At 43.0% G+C, this 17,505-nt stretch overlaps 1 protein-coding gene across 2 annotated transcripts in view; it reads left to right on the top strand.

Annotated features, from left to right (window-relative positions):
* SPPL3 (signal peptide peptidase like 3) overlaps positions 1-17,505 on the top strand; it is a 145,179-nt gene that overhangs the window by 122,693 nt on the left and 4,981 nt on the right. For both annotated transcript variants that reach the window (XM_027864181.1, XM_027864182.1), the window contains exons 6-7: positions 2,272-2,384; positions 16,685-16,791. In XM_027864181.1, coding sequence (XP_027719982.1) covers positions 2,272-2,384; positions 16,685-16,791 — 220 coding nt within the window. The remainder of the gene's footprint in view (positions 1-2,271; positions 2,385-16,684; positions 16,792-17,505) is intronic.

Raw genomic sequence — 17,505 nt, 5'->3', positions numbered from 1 at the left:
TGTGTGTGTGTGTGTGTGTGTGTGTGTGTGTGTGTGTGTGTGTGTGTAAAATAGCCATTCCCCAATAGATAAATGGTCGAAGGATATGAACAAGGATTATTTAGAAGAACTAAGTATTCACAACCACATGAAAAAAAATGCTCTAAGTCAACAATAATAAGAGAAATGCAAATCAAAACAACCCTGAGGTCCAACCTCACAAGTGGCAAAAAATGGCAACAGTGTTGGAGGATTTAAGAAAGATAGGCACATTAATAAATACACTGTTGGTAGAACTGTGAAGTGGTACATTTTAGAAAGCAATTTGGTTTTATGTAAATAAAGTGATTAAAATATCCCTATCCTTTTAAGCAGAGACTCTGTTACTGAGCTTACACTTCAAGGAAGCCATTGACAGAAGAAAAAAAAAGTCCCCCTATACTTCAAAATATTTATAGCAGCATTTTTGATGATAGCTAAGAATTGGAAATCCGAAGATGCCATTAATTGGGGAATGCCTAACACAAATTGTAATACATAAATGTAATGGAATATTACTGTGCTGTAAGAAATGACGTGTGTGATAAATACAGAGAAATACAGAAAAGATCTACGCGATTGTTGTTGTGTTTGTCCTTTGTTCTCAAAGAGGACCATGACATCAGGGAGATTCCGTGACTTGCAGTTGACTTTGATTTGGGCGAGGAAGGGCTGTGCAAGGTCACCAGCCTCACTGTCTCCTCCAGAGCCATCTGGGTCCGGTGACCAGATATTCATCAAGACGATTGGAGATGGCCCTGGATGCAGTGGGAGACCCTGGCCCTTTTAAGCTGAGGTCTTTTCAGGTTCTCACTTTGAGTAAAGTATTCAGTGAAGCCATTCAGTAAATAGGTGCCTCTCTTTAAGAAGTGAGTCAAGGGATGGCCCCTTTAATCAAAAAAAGAAAAGAAAAGAAAATCCATCTGGGAGGGGAAGACCCTCAGGGTTACTGGCCAAAAGGGTTGGTTGTTGTGTTTGTCCTTCATTCTTGAAGAGGACCATGACATCAGGGAGATGATGCCATGACTCGTAAGTGACTTTGATTTGAGTGAGGGAAGGCAGCAGAGCCAGGAACACAATATACACAATAACTGCGACAGTGGAAAGAGAAAGACACAGCAGGACATCAAGGGTTGGTGAGATTTCCACAGATGTTATGCTTTGTCCACATTTTAGACTTTCTCATCGTATCGAATCCGTTGTGTTGACTTTTTTTTTCCTCTAAAAAAAAATACCGTCGTGTGAGAATGACTCTGGGAGGGAGCGGGATAATTGGGCTATAATGGCTATAATGGAATATAATGGCTCTAATGGAATGGCTATGATGATGTGAGAAACAAAAAATATCAATAAAACTTACCTTTTTTAAATTGTTCTCTTGGTTCTATTTACTTCACTTTGCATCAGTTCATATAAGTCTACCCAGGTTTCTCTGAAATCATCCCCTTTACCTTTTCTTACAACACAGCAGTAGTCAATACCATACCATTCGTATAATTTGTTCAGCCATTTCCCAATCGTTGGACATCCCCACAGTTTCCAGTTCTCTGCCACCACAAAAGGGGCTGCTGTAAATATTTTTGTATATATAGATCTTTTTCCTCTTTGATTTCTTTGTTGTAGGTGGAGACGTAGGAGTGGTATTACTGGTCAAAGAGTAAGGGCATCTTACCAGTTTTTTAGGAAAAGTTCCAAACTTCGTCTTAGAATGGCTGCACGAATTCACAGCTCCTCCAACAGTGAATCTACCAGATTTTCCAAGACCCCTTCAGCATTTTCCATTTTCCATTTTTATACCATACTTTTAGTGGACTAATCTTACTAAAGCAAATGAATTTCCCAGCAGTTAAGTACAGAATAAGAGTACATATTTTCGGTGTAACCTATTAGGCTTAAAGTAACTGTTTTGCCCTTAGTAAGCTCTTAGTAAATACTTTATTTGCTCATTCATGAAAAGAATTTCCTTGTTTACTTTCCTTAGACATAATCTGTGTAGCACCTGCTAGCACTCATGTTAATAGTTTGAGTTAAAGAGCCAGTTACCCTGATGAGCCCTGAAATTCCTCTGAACCTTGTATGACCCAGTCCAAAGAAGGTTGAGGTTATCTGGGTCAGCAGATGTTTTTGTACCTGCTGCCTGTAAAGCATCTTGGTTCATTTTGTTGTTACTGTATCACTGAGCTTCTGCTCTCTAAGGACCAGAGGTGATTTTGTTCACTCACTAATCTGCCAGTGCTGATGGCTTGTTTCTAGGATTTCCTTTGGCTGCTGTGGACGTTTCACTGCTGCGGAGCTGCTCTCCTTCTCCCTTTCTGTCATGCTTGTCCTCATCTGGGTTCTGACTGGCCACTGGCTCCTCATGGATGGTGAGTAGCTGGAGTTGGCTTTTAGAGTTAACATGATCTTACAGGTATGCTACCTTCCGTCTCTCTCTTCCTGTTCCCCGGTATTTTGGTAATGGCACACCTTGGTAAGCCCGAAGGATGGGTCCTGTGTTCTGCCCCATCTTTGGTTTCCACAGAAGTTGTTCTTGCTTACAAGCCTGTTACTCTTTGCCGTTCTGGTCTTCCCTTCTGAAATCCCTGATCCTTCTGTTACTTCCTTTTTTGGTGTTAAGAAGCCATCACTCGACAGGTCTGTGCCACCAGAGCTCTTTTCTCTTCTGTTGCCGCTTGATCCCTTGTACCACAGACACAGTCAGTGCCTTCTTTCAGCCACATCTATCGAATGCCATTTGTGTGCCAGACGTTTCATCAGATACCGGGGGGACAGAGACAGAGAGGAAACACCCCTTTTCTTCACGGCGCCAAGATTATGAAGTATACGTAGAAAATTAAATGCGTATAATATAGGTGCATCTAATTTCTTTCAAGAGATCCGGAGACATGGGAGGTAGGCAGTACAGACTTCCTGAAAGCAGCGGCCCTGGAAATGAGCTTTGAAGGAAGCAATTCCAAAAGGCAGAGATTAGAAGGGAGTCCATTCCAGGAAAAGAGCTCCGCCTGTGCGAAAGCATAGAGTGATCAATGTGTCGGAAACGCAGTTCCAAGAGATGGAGAAGTGAGTGTGCTTTGAGAAAGTTTAGGATAGACGGGTTTTTCTAGGAGTTCATGGAAGTGAGGAAAGATAAAAGGTGGTAGCTTGACTGAATCAAATGAAGGTTTGGGTCTTTTTTTAAAGGATGGGAGATATCTAGGCATTTTTGTGAGGGGGAGTAAAAATAGAAGTCCTTTGAATAAGAAATGTGTGTAGTGGCAGGTGAAGTTGTCAGAAGGGGCCACGTCCTGGAGGAGAAAGGGGGAAAATGGGATCAAGGACAGAAGCAGAAAGGTGGTCATTTGCATGGAGAAGGCAGAAACTGCAGTGTGGATTGGCTAGTGGGAGGATGGATGACGGAGCAGGAGAAATGGAGGGACTGGCACATAGTAAGTGCTTAATAAATACTCAGTGAATTGAATTAACTTGAATGTACATTTAGGTGCTACATATATAACACTACTTTAGGATTCTTTAAACCAAAAAAGATTAAACCTTGAAATAGTTCTCTAGCGATATGGACTTTGCTGTATTTTTAGGTTTCCGACTCATGATTACCCTTACCTTTTATTAAGTTAGTGACAGATAAAATTATTGTTGTGTGGCTTATCACCCGGTCCTTCTGTTACATTGTCATTAAGAAAAATATATGCTTTGGTCATTTTGTTCAGGACCTGAGTGTCCACAATGTGTTTAGACAATGAAATGTGCAGAATTTTTGAAACGATTTTCGTTTTGTAGTGATAAGCTTTTTAGTGCCTTTTTTTCTCATCTGAATTTCTCCTTTTAATGCGTAGGTTGTTTCTGGAAATTGATAAGTGAAAATAACTTAAATATTATGCAGAGAAGGAAAATGACTTACAGATTCACACATGTTTACACAGTTTAGCGTGAAAAGACAAACCCCCTGTTGTCTGTTTAAAAGAGATCATAATCCAATGGGAGAGAGTGGAAGGTGTGTCAGTGAAATCACTTGGATATCTTGCAGGAGAGTAATCTTAGAAGGAAGAAAGATCTGATATATGTTTAATTTGAAAGACTATTTAAAATAAGTTAATCTCTTTTTAAACATGTCTTGTTTTTTGTGTTAAAAAATGTGTTTTGCGTGTTTCAAAGTGACTGTAAAAGAAAGATTAACTATTACTTCAGACCACAGATTAACTACTCCTATGATTACATCCCCTGAATCTCATCTAGTGAATTGGCTTTTTGATAGACAGCAGAGAAAAGCTTCATCTGTCTTCACTGGCAGAGGCATTTTGGGATGCCTATATATGTGCTTCATTCCTTTTCTATTTGAAGAAACCTGTGAAGTATTTACTATGTAGATATTTATTTTTAAATTACTCCAGTATTGATCAAGTCACTTGATAAAAGTCTTCCTCCCTGAGAGAATAGGATAATTTGTGTTAGCTCAACCCCTTAGGTGGGTGGTATGTTTAATACTAGCAACACAAATGCTGAATAAAATAAGTTGATGAAACAGCAGTGGTTAACTGGGCTTGTTGACTTTTGCTGAATACCTCTGAATTGATCCTCTGTTAGGACAGTTGAGTTGGGTGTTAGGAGACTCAGAGTCCATATTGTGTTAGATGATTTCCGGCTACCAGAGGTCATTCTAAGCCTCCTTCGGGGTGTATTTTTAGCTACCACAATATTCTTCGTGTAATGTGCAGATATTTGAAGCCCTTGCTGGGCCTCTGACCCCGTTACATTCTGTTGGCCCAGCAACAAACAGTAAAGCTCAAAGTCAGACGTGAATTCAAATTCTGCCTCAGACACTTACTGGTTGCTTGACTCTGCAAGTCACTTGACTCCTCTCTCCTCCCTCCCTCTTGCCCTGTTTCCTCATCTATAAAATGAGGACAGTAACAGCACCTGCCTCTCAAGGTTGTTGTGGGGATCAAATGAGGAAATACATATGAAGCTCTTTGCCAACTTCAAAAGTGCTGTTGTGGCTGCTATTGCCATTTACCGTGAACCACGCTTTAGCCATTGTTGCACTTACACATGAACTATTTTGTAAGCACAAAGAACTCCATTTCATCTTTCCCCCTAGCTTCCCTCCCCTCTCTCCCCTCTCCCTCGTTTGTCTGCTTGTCTCTTCTTCTTCTCCTCGTCCGCCTCTTCCTCCTCCATTGAACAGGCTGTAGAAAGACAGGCCCTTGTAAGGAGAGCTGCGAATCCATTTAACCATTCTTAAAGCAATGAAGAGGTCAGCAGGTAAAGTAACCAGGATGTCTATACCCTTTGTCCCATGGATTCCGTTGCTAGGCACATACCCCAAGAGGGAAAAGAAATGGGCCCATTATACACCAGTATTTGTAGTACACCTTGTGTGGTAGCCAGGAAGGGGGTTGGGGGGAGGGGATCAGTGCCTGTTGATAGAGGAATGAGGAGAATTGTGGTACCTGAATGGAATGGAAGATGTTACTGTGCTGTGAGAAGCAGTGAGCCTGGTGAGTGTGGGGAATCCTGGAAAGACTCGCGTGAACTGATGAGAAATAAAATAAGCGGAACAAAGAAGACATGCCAGTGAAGAAGAAAAACCGCATGATGAATGTTTCACAATTGCGAAGAACCAGCTTGGCCCCAGACAAGAACTATGACAAGAGCCCTCCTCGAAGCGCCTCCCACAGAGCCAGCACACCTCCCTGCCACAAATGAACAGGAAGAGAAGGAAAAGCAATTTGGCAAAACCAGATGGCTCACGAACGGGGTCTGTGATGATCCAAGCGATATTCTCTGTCCTGGTAGCCCCACCATCTCTGAAGAAAGAAGCTCCATTTCTTTTTGGGGGGGGGGCAGACAATTGGGGTTAAGTGACTGCCCAGGGTCACACAGCTAGTAAGTGTCAAATGTTTGGTCTGAGGCCGCATTTGAACTCAGGGCCTCCCGACCTCAGGGCCGGTGTTCTGTCCACTGCACCATCTAGCTGCCCCAGGACGCTCCATTTCAGCAGCTCTTCTCTGGAACTGGACGTGGCCATTAGCACTACATAGGATTCTGTTTGGTCCTTTGGGGTTTTCCACATACAGTGTTGTGACCATGGGTGTCGTCATCCCAGTTTACTTTGTTCCTCAGTTTACATACATATTTTGGTGCTTCTTTGAATTCTTCATCATCTTACAACACAGTAATATTTTTAATATTTTCCCCAGTTACATGTAAAGATAATTTTTAACATTCTTTTTTTTTTTTTTTTGGAATTCCTGCAAAAGACTCATAATGGAAAATTCTGTTCACATCCAGAGAAGGAACTCTGGGGTCTGAATGCAGGTGGAAACATACTATTTGCTCTCCTTTTCCTTTGTTTTGTTTTATAGCTTCATTCTCGTGGTTCCTCACATTGGTTCTAATTCTTCTTTACAACATGACTAATGTGAAAATATGTTTAATATGAATATGTATGTAGAGCCTATATCAGATTACACGCTATCTTGGGGAGGACAGAGCGAAGTAGGGGGAGGAAATTTTAAACTCAAAATCTTATGGAAGTGAATGTTGAAAACTAAAAATAAATAAATTTTTTTAAAAAATATTTTTGAGTTCCAAATTTTCTCTCTCCCTCCCTTACCTCCCCCCTCCCTGAGATAATAAGCAGTTTAATATAGATTTTACATGTTCAATCATGCAAAACGTATTACCATATTAGTCACATTGTGAAAAAAGATACAGATCCAAGGGGTGGGGGGCAGAACAAGAAAAAATACAGAATGTGAAAAAGAGTCTGCTTCAACCTGCATTCAGACTCCATCAGTTTTTTCTTTAGAGGTGAATAGTATTTTCCATCTTGAGTCCTTTGGAATTGTCTTGGATCGTTGTACTGCTGAGAAGAGCTAAGTCATTCACAGTGGATCATCAGACAGTATTGCTGTTACACAGTACTTTTACATTCATTTACCATAACAGGTTATCTATTTCCTTTCAATGCACATCTCTTTCATTTACAATTCTTTGCTACTAAAAAAAAGGTCTAATGTGAATATTTTGATGTATAATGGGACCTTTGTCTTTGACCTCCATGAGGTTAATGCCTAGCAGTGAATCAAGGAGTATGGGTATTTTGTTTACTTTTTAGCATAATTCTAAATTACTTTCCAGAACCAGCCTGAGCTGTTTAAGTTATTGGTACTTCCAAAACAGCGAATGGATGGAGGAAAAGGTACGTAGAACTATTACAGTAATTTCTTCCAGAAGTTAAACCAATGTGAATCAGTTGTCATAAAGAGACCAAAAGAAACTGAAAACCACCTCTGTCATCATCAGACACCTGAGCTCCTTGCCAGGTGGGAGATACTAGCAGCCAGGGGAATAACTCATTTTAAATATAAGCTAATTGTAAATGCCTTATTAAGGATGGCAGAAGGTTATAAGCAGTATTGCTTCGTAAGTAGAGAGAAACATTAAAGGGAGAAGGCAACTGAAAGAAAGTTTACCCAAGTGAGCAAAACGTTCCTGAGGGCGAAACTTGGAGGATGAGAGGAAGAAGAAGCACCATACAGATGTTTATGACCACCTCTTTCACCAAGGATAGCAGAATCTCTGCCAGCGCCCCCCTCGCCCTTGAGACTCACACAGTAACCCTAGGCATGCTTGGAGCAGCAGTGGCAATGGCAGCAAATGGACCAGACCAGCTCTAGGCAGAAACTGTCTGTGCTGGAGATGACACCATTTTCAGATATTGAGGGATCAATTCCCAGAGTAACTGAAGGAGCAAAAGATCCCACAGGTTTGGCGGGGGCGGGGGAATCTTGCGCCTTATTACACCAAAAAGGCAACCAAGAAAACATCAATAACTCCTGGCTTCTGCGTCTGCTTTCCAGTGATGGAAACAAAAATGTGTAGGAGGATTAGCTGCACACACACAGAGGGCATCCTTTGGTGGGGGTCTTAGAAGGCAACAGGCAGGTTTTCATAGGCATTACTCTACAGTACACTGCATTTTTATTTTTATATTCTTGGCTGAACTATGTAGAAAATAAAAAATCCCACTTTGTTTGTTGGCTATTAAAAAAAAGCATGGTGAATGTATGGAAACTCTTCCCACAGAGTATCTCCCATACAAAATTGGACAAGATTTCTAGAGTGATGGCACAGAGAGAACCTTTTTTGGACAGTATATCCTGGCTAGTCATACCAAGTGAGTCATAAATGGGGACACCAAACAGCAAGACATACTCTTCACTAGTTATCAGAGGTCTAGAACAGAGGCCAAGAAAACAGTCCCTGGAGATCCCATCGGGGAGGTCCTCCAGACAGTCCTGTTTGGAAATGTCTTTAGATGGATTTTTACCAAGCCCAGAACATTGCAAACCTCCTAAATGAGATCCATAATCATTCTAAAAAGTGTGGGCTAACTGTTCATACAGGAAAAACTCAGTGGGTAAAGAGTTCCTATTGCCTAAACCAGAGGTGTAATTAGGAAATATTTAAGTAAGTAAATGAAAATACAATAGAACACAAAGTTAATTTGTGGTTTTCTAAGTCAATATGAGGCAGGGGGGATCCATTTCTATTTGAGTTTCACACCATTGGCCTACACAATTGTATTCAGTTGAATGAACAGCCCATAGAACTCATCTGTCATTAAATATATTTTGGACAATGTAATTGGACAGTAATTTAGACCCAAAATTGAATAGGAGAGAAACAGCAGTCTATATTAACCTTTAGGAAATTATAAAGTTGTAAGATTCTTCCCCAAACAAAAGCCCATCCAACCAGCTCTGCCCAGTGCTATGCAGAATGCCCCAAAGTCCTGACACTGTTTTAATGAAGCTTGAATAACTTCAGAAGTGTAAAATACTGCAAACTTGCAAAAAAGCAACATTCAAAAGTTTAATTAATTTTTTAAATAAATGCTGGTTTAGTTTTGTGAATTTTCAGTAGTAAATTTTTTACTTTAACAAGACTGGGCACCCTGTCATTAGGCGTTGTGCATGTGACAGTTCCTGGATGACACTCTCCCAAACCGATGCGTCAGGAGGAGAGTCCTTTTGCTCAGCCGCTTTGATCAGTCACCTGATCCGTCTCTCCGTTAGACATTTTCTTGTGGGGTTCCGTCCAAATTACATGGATGCATCCAAAAGCTTTCCTAGAAGGTGGGATGAGAGAAGCCAAGAGGCTGAGGTGGAGAGAGAGAAGGGCAGGCTTGGGGGGCCTGTAAATGGAGACTCTCACAGGAAGAACAGCGAGGAGGCTGGTGTCATTGATGACAGAGGACGAGGGTGTGAAGAAACTACAGAGGTTAGAAGGGCAGGGGATGAAGCACTTTGGCCCCCAGACAGACCCTGGTGCTGGCAGGGAGCCACCGGCATTTGTTGAGTAGGAAAGGCGACATAGTCAGAAAGGGATGGGGGTGGGGAGCTTGGAGAAAATAGAACGAGTTCAGTTTGGGACATGTCAAGCTTCAGAGGTCAGCAGGACATCCGTTCAGACTTTGCAGTGAGAAGGTTAAGACAGAAGTTAGGGCTGGATAAGTAAATCTGAGACTCATTGGCATACAGATAATAATTGAATCCATGGGCGCTGATGAGGTCAAGCAGAGGAAGAAAAAAAAAAGAGGGCCCGAGAGAGAGAAGGAACACAACAAATCATGGTGGGGAAGAGGGAGGACAGGATTATTGAGATAGATGTTGGAATCTCTTAGTGTGAGGGTGGGAGTTGAGGAGAAAAAGAATGAGCCAGGAACTGAATTTACTGAAGAAAGCTTCAGGGAGGGGCTGTCCTAGAGGTTTGTAGACACCAGCTACGAGAATCTTGATTGGGTGATAAATGTGGATCGAGCGAACCTCCAAAGAGGTGGTGGTAGTACAGGGAGAACTTGGAAGTAGAAATGGGAGCCCAGAGTTTTCCAACTCCCTTCCCTCAACGAATAAATATATGCAACCAGTGCGGTAAAAGGTGGCCCAGGAAGCTGGGTCATCAGGAGGGAGCTCTCAGTGAACTCCCATAGGAAGGGTGTGAAAGGAAAAGATTTCAGATGAAAGACAGGTTGTTACCTGTAGAGCATACATTCACAGTAGAAGGTGCAAGATGGTAAAATATGGGCAGCTGGGTGGTATAGTGGATAGAGTGCTGGGCCTGGAGACAGGAAGACTCCTTTTTCTGAGTTCAAACCTGGCCTCAGACGTTTTCTTAGCTGTGTGACCCTGAGTAAGTCACTTCACTTTGCCTCAGCTTCCTCATCTGTAAAAAGAGCTGGAGAAAGAAATGGTAAACCACTCCAGTATCTTTGCCAAGAAAATCCCAAGTGGGGTCACAGAGAGTCGGACACAGCTAATGACTGAACAACCAGAAAAATGGGGAAATGTTTTAAACAGCTAGGGTTTTTTTACTAATTTTTTTCAATCAACTAAAATCTGCCCTCTCCCCCTTTCCCCTCATAGAGAAAGAAAGAAAATCAAAACCCCAGTGACAAACACGTATGGTCATGCAAAACAAGTTCCCACATCGGCATGTTCCCCAAAATGGCCCAGTGTGCACTCTTGAGTCCACCAGGAGGAGGGCCACGTGTTTTGACCACAGTTGGTCATTGATCAGCATTCCTTGTAGTACTGTTGTTTTATCGTATAAGTTGTCCCTTTTACACAGACCAGTTGGTTTTGTACTTTCTCTTAGTTAACATTACTCCAAATTAAGTCTTTTTAACCCTGGTCTTAATTTGTTAACTGGATTGGCCTCTTCCTCCAAGCTGGAGTCTCTCCGTCTCAGCTTTAGTCCAGGAGGTAAGTTCTGGCCCAGCCAATCTTGGTAGCTCAAGTTTCGAAACTAATTAAGGTCCTTCCATTAGCCAACTACCATAGTTTGCTTATCTGTCCAAGTGTAGCTGTTCCACTCCCAGTGCAGGTGCTGGGTGCACTGAGACCTCTGATTCTCACCCGGGTCCATCTCAGCTAATTCTGGCAAGAGCACATCATCTATCCTGACCTCTTGTGTTTCCTCCCATCCTGGAGAATTAGCTGTACGTGGTAGTTAAAATTCATTGTCTTTCATGTCTGGTTAGTTCTCCCTCTCTCATCTATGGAGTTCAGTTCTGTCTTAAGCTTTCTTTAGCAAATAATGACATTTTAATTGCACTTTCCCTGACTAGGGAACATTAACTATCAGGCAGGCTGGTATTGAAAACAATTTCAAACTTGTTTATTTTAAATATATAATCTGGTTTTAAACATATAATGCATAGCAGATACTTTTTTTAACTGACAAGCAATTCAGTTTTCATCACATTCTTATTAAAAATTCAAGTCAGTGGGTCAAAAATCCAGGCACCAGACTGAACCTCATTTAGTAACTAATAAGGCAAGGCTGCAATAGGAGACTTTGCCAGTAAGTGCCACAATGTAGCACATGTTCTAGACTGACACTTTAAGTTTCACATTATATGAAATTATTTATTCTGTTCTTTAGATTCCGGATTCTGCATGCTAAATATACTCGTAGCAAGAACTATCTATACCTTTTTTTAAACCAGAACTTACTAACTATAACATTAAATATATATCATGGTACAACAGAAAAGACACTCGATTGAAAGGAACCAGGTCCTGGATATGGATTCTCTTCCTGTCCCCTCTCCCTTTCCCCCTCCCCTTCCCTTCCTCCCTCTCTCCCCCTCTCTCCCTATCTCCTTTAGAATGGGAGAAGTTGTTTAAGTTGTTTAAGAAGTTGAGGCTCTAAATCCTTTCAGCAAGCCTACAAATCTTGTGTCTTGTGCCAGGTACTTTGCTCTAGGCATGTGAAGAAAACAAAATGTGGCATTCCCCCACAGAATGGAAGACACAGTCCACCAGGGGAGATGAGGCATTCGTGGTGGTAGTGATATTAAACTAATAATAATGATTTCTTTAGAAGTTCAGGGGAGGAAGAGATTTGAGTTGGGATTCAGGCTATTCCTAATGAGATGCAGGAATTGGTATCAGTCACATTTCCTCCCCAGCTTTTCTTTGTGACTCAGGTAAATGATGTCAGCCTCTGTGCCTTCCCTAGATTGTATGTGTGGCCCCAGAATGGGTGGGCCCAGGAGTGAAAGATGAAAGCCCATTTAAGGTGACTTGACAAGAGAAGCAGTTCCTTAAAAGATGTAGAATTGCCAGAAGTCCTTGGGCCTGCTTCCTTGGTGCATATTCCCTAAATTCTGATAAGCTCAGAGCCTATAACTTCCTATCAAAATTTGCGGTTGGTAAGTTTTCCTGTCCCAGGCACAGGATCAAATGTATTTTCCCTAATGGCCTCAAGGATTATCTGTCTTTCTTTCTTTTCTGAGTGATAATAGTGTAGTTTTCTGGTCATAAACAGGCAAGTTCTGAAATACTGATGTCCATGGCATAGGAATTGTCTTTCTAGACTTAAGCCATAAGGAGATGCGCCCTGTTTGGAAGCATCACTGTTGGATGAGGGTTTTTTTAATTGCACGTGTAACTGAATTAGAAGCTTGATCTTTAGTCCTAGCCTAGACATTTTGACGCATGCTTTGGTACTAGACAAGGGCAAGCCTTGTAAACGTCTCCTTAATGTTTCAGCATCAAGGGGATGCTTCAGATCTTCTTTTTGCCCTGGTATGTGATAAGGGTCTCACACCCAAGCCGTTGTGCCTCCTTGTCATGGGAGAGGCCTATGTGGACTTGGCAAGGAGATGCCATTAACTAAAAGCTGACTAAGCATAGTTCATAAAGGGACAGAACTGGAAAGGCCTTCAGAGATTATCTGGCCTCCTCTCATCTCTGCCAGCCCTGAAATGACAAACTAGTTAAGTAGCTTGTTTATAGCAGCTGTTTTTAGCCTGTGAATCATCAGAAAATGTTGCTATTGGTTTCAAAAACTCGATTTCTGAAAGACTGCATTCAGGCATATGGTCTTTAAATATAGGATATGTATGTCCCTAAACATTTATTAAGTGGCTTCTCTATGCCAGGCATTCTGCTAAGCACTGGAGATACCAAAGGAGGCAAAAGGTACTCCCTCCTCCTGGTCGCACAACATGTATTAAGGATGAAGCAGGATAATAATTGAGATCTTTTTTTTTTTTTTTTTTTTGGCTTGGCAGTGGGGTTAAGTCACTTGCCCAGGGTCACACAGCTAGTGCATGTTATATGTCTGAAGCCGCATTTGAACTCAGGTCCTACTGATTCCAGGGCTGGTGCTCTGTCCACTGAGCCACCTAGCTGCCCCCAATTGAGATTCTTTTAGTGAATACTTATAATTCCATTTCTTAATTTTCCTCATCAAATAGCATTTATAAAATTGTTTGGTACTATTCTACATGAAATACAGAGAATTATAACATTGTACTTCTTATTATCAGAGGGCTTAAACTCTAAGACACCTTCAGGCAAAACGGCCTGTACAGATAATGAACAGAGTGTAAATATGTGTTCATGAAGAGGATAATAATTCCGTTCATCAGCGAGACATCCAAGTAGAGGCTTAGGAGTTTGAATCAAGTAGCACTAAAGAAAGCTGCCTTTCCATGGCATATTCAGAAGAGCAACTCAGCCAGTTATTCCCTGCAGGTAACATCCTATCGACCAGCCCCACCATCCTCCTGAAATAATTTTGTGTTACTTTGTGCACAAGTACCTGGAAGTGTTTGGAAGCCCTGCCCTCCCTCCCTCCCCTCCAATAGCATACAGGCTCCCTCAGGGCAGGGCTGTATTGTTTGCCCTTTTATCTCTGGTGCCAAACACATAGTAAGCACTTGGGAAACCTTCCTGAATGAATACTGCGATCAGAAGACCAGGATCCTGGTCCCCCATCCTTCCCCATGCCAGCAATGTAACTAAGCAAATCCCATGACTTTTCAGAACCTGCTTCTTCATCTGCAAAGTCATCCTTGAAATATTTGCCTCCGTGATTCATTGTAAGGAAAGCACCTGGTCAGTCATAAAGCCTCATCTAAATATGAGCTGTTGTGGACAGGGCAGTCAGCAATAGCGGCTACATGGAAAAGGGGGAGCAGAAACCTTGGCAGACTGGACGAAGAACATTCCAAGTCCATGCTAGTGCTTGGGTAAATTAACATGTGGGAGTTAGAAGGGGTAGAAGGAAAGGACGCCGAGAGACAGGACTCCGGAATCAAAGCTCCTTTTAAAGGGCAGAGGTGTGGAACCTGGAGAAGATAGGGTGTGAAACACAAGAGCTGCGTCCGGGTATTGGAAGGGCCCTCAAGGGAAAGAGGGCTTAGACATGGCAGAATGGAGAGGGGTGGGGGCAATGGAAGAAAGGCAGGGTTAGGCTCAACTTTTTAAAAATTCTTCATAAACAGAGTTGTCTAAAAGTGAACATCATCACACGGCTTCCAAAAATAATCTTCTAAGGAGCAGGTCAGCCTCTGCTCAGAACCCTCAGTGGCTCCCTCTTGCCCAAAGCCTGAGCCAGGCATCTCTACAGCCTGGCTTCTGCCTGCCTTTCCAGAATGATGTCCTGTTCTCCACTGCTAGATGCTGTATTCTGGCCCTGATGCCACTTCTCCCCACAGGTGCCAGCACTCTTGTCCTTTTCACATCCCCTCCTGTCACACTGGTCTCGGGAGGTTTTTTCTCCAGAGCAGAGCGTACATTCACCCTTCAAGACACATGCTGGTTTTGCTTGTCTTTGTATCCCCTACCCCAGTACAGTTTCTTGTTCATAGATACATAATAAATTTTTTTGAAATAATTTGCATTGAAATAGGCTGCCTTGGGACATGGCCATTTTCCTCTTTGATGGAGGTCTCCAAACAGAATTTGAATGATCACTTGTCAGGGATGTTTTAAGAGAAACAACATGCCTTGGAGGAGAGGTAATGTGGTCCTGGCCATGGCCCACTTTAGCAGAAACATGGGAGAAGGGCAGGAGTTCCTGATGCGTCAGGAACTCTGGTGAGCAGGCAGTTGCTGTTGTCCAGTTAGAAGAGTCAGGAAATGATCATCACGTCCTGAATTATGGCGTAGGAAGCATGACACCAAGTTGAAAGTGGAGGCAAAATGTCTAGTTTGGAAGGTTGGTAAGTATCAGTATTGCCTCTTGCTACGGAGAAACTGGTCAGATCATGGTCACTGAGAAGAGCAACAGCTCTGCTCCTGGCGTGTGGTGAGCCAGCCATTCGTGACCATGGAAAACGAGGTCACACAGGCCACTCCGGTTATGGCCGGTGATTGATGTGTGTGCGTTTAACAGCAGAGCTTCCCCGCCTCCCACCATCTGTTCTTTAGGCTTCTGGTTGGCCCTGGAATCTCGCAGTAGGGAGCAAGTCAGCGTGCTAAGCACTGTCAGAAGCAGTGTCAGCTCATACCTTCAAGGAGCTTCTGTTCTGGGGTGGTGATGAGGAAGAGCAAGGAGAATGAGGCGCAGAGTGTAAGGGGTCAAGGACAATTTCAGTCACAGACAAGTCTGTGCGTCTCACTTCATACCCCACGTGCCCGTGGTCTGCATTCCTTTCCACCCCTCATCCCTCACCTTCTCTTCATGTATCCATCACTTCCTGGTGTCTCTGCTTCCCTCCACCTCTCACCTGCCCTCCTTCATCTTCTTTTCCCGCACACTCTGGTCCAGTCTTCACTTATCAGTTGCATTCAGCATCTGGCCCATTTGTTCCTACTTTGGCTTTAGCTGTTTCTGCTGCTTAAGGCAGCTGATTTCCTGGACCCTTGTATTTGGTGCATATGTACCCTCCTGTGTATTTCCTAACAGTATTGATGTGGAACAATTATTGTGTGTGTGTGGCCACACATTTCTGTTCCCAAAAATGAATTGTAACTGGTAAATCTTGTCCTTAAATAGATGAGTTGGTGTTAATTATACCTTGGACTTTTAGACAGGTAACTTTTTTAAAAACATTCTTTTATATGTTTATAGACCAGATAAAGAAACTCTTAACCAGATCTGCCTTAATTGAATCTAGATTTTCCTCTTGTGATTGTGGATGGAAGAATCTTTGAGACACCACATTGAAAATACTTGGATATATTGAATGATAAGGGGCAGCTAGGTGGCGCCATAGTGCACAGAGCGCTGGGCCTGGAGTCAGAAAGACTCCTCTTCCTGAGTTCAAATCCGGCCTCAGACACTTCCTAGCTGTGTGATCCTGGGCAAGTCACTTCACCTTGTTTGCCTCAGTTTCCTCATCTGTAGAATGAGCTGGAGTAGGAAATAGAAAACCATTCCAGTTATCTTTGTCAAGAAAACCCCAAATGGGGTCATGAAGAGTCTGAAATGACTGAACAGCAACAAAATTGAATGATAAATTGTTTTTAACGTGTTCACATTCCATATCCTGAAAAGATTTCTGTTTTCCATGCATCTAGACTGTTAGAACATGGACAGCTGATACCTGGTGGAAATTTTCATTTCTCCAAATATCAGGGGGATCAACATAGCATAAAGCGAATCCTTTAATTTGTGGTGTTTGTGCTTACATTGGGTTTTATGTTGAAAAGAGGGTTTAAGCCAGGGCAGAGAGTTGGGGAGGAGCCCTCAACTCTGCTTCTGAATCTCCTCCTTATCTTCAGTTTTGCTAATTCACTGAGAACTTGTAAGCCTTGAAAAGACCTTTGACCTAGGACTCCCACCCTCAGTCACGTGTCTGGGCTGTCTCCCTGTGTGCCTCCCACCACTGCCCAAGCACTCACTCATTCCTGTTCCCTTTCAGCTCTCGCCATGGGCCTCTGTGTGGCCATGATCGCCTTCGTCCGCCTGCCGAGCCTCAAGGTCTCCTGTTTGCTTCTTTCAGGCCTTCTAATCTATGATGTCTTCTGGGTAAGTTTCCCTTTTCCTGAAAGCACGTGCTCCATGTTTGCAGGGGGTGGTCCTTCTTTGTGCCCTTCAGCTGGGCATAATTCTATCCCCAGAATTGAAGCCTCATCCTTCAAGCTTTGACTAGAGGGCATCCAGGTCATTTAAACCTATCTGAACTCTCACAGACCCTCCACAGGTAGAAGCCAAAGTGAAGGGACGTTGAAATCTGCCTTTTGGTGGAGGAAGGAAGCAGGAAGCCTTCGCCTGCTATGCTGAGCGCTCTTCTGAGGGCTTTCCGATGGTTTTCTCATTTGGTCCTCACACCAACCCTGAGAGGGAGGTCCTGCGATTATCCCCATTTTACAGTTGAGGATGCTGAGGCAGGCGGAGGTTACGCAGCTAGCTAGGAAGAGTCTTGGTCACATTCGAACTCGGGGCTTCCCGACTCCAGGCCCAGTGTTCTGTGCACTTATGGCGCCCCCTAGCTGTGATGGTTGCCTTAAGAGGCTATTTGTGGAAGGACATTCAGAATTAAGGACCCACTGGTAGCAAAGGTTTTCCCCCATTTGTCTTCACTTAAAACATGTGATGGTGTGCCAGCCATTATAATTTGGCAAAACCATCCCAGATGGATTAGAAGCACAAGCCACGTAGCCCCCTGGGTCCCCATTGGCCTCTAATTTGCTGAGGCCCTCCCTGCTGGTCAAGCCCTGTGCGTCCACCTACTGTGTGCAT

The sequence above is a fragment of the Vombatus ursinus genome, unplaced genomic scaffold (assembly GCF_900497805.2).
Source record: "Vombatus ursinus unplaced genomic scaffold, bare-nosed wombat genome assembly UNPS02001287.1, whole genome shotgun sequence".
Classification (NCBI taxonomy): domain Eukaryota; kingdom Metazoa; phylum Chordata; class Mammalia; order Diprotodontia; family Vombatidae; genus Vombatus; species Vombatus ursinus.
Note: the sequence above shows the minus strand (reverse complement) of the source record. Positions and strands in the feature narration are given on the sequence as shown.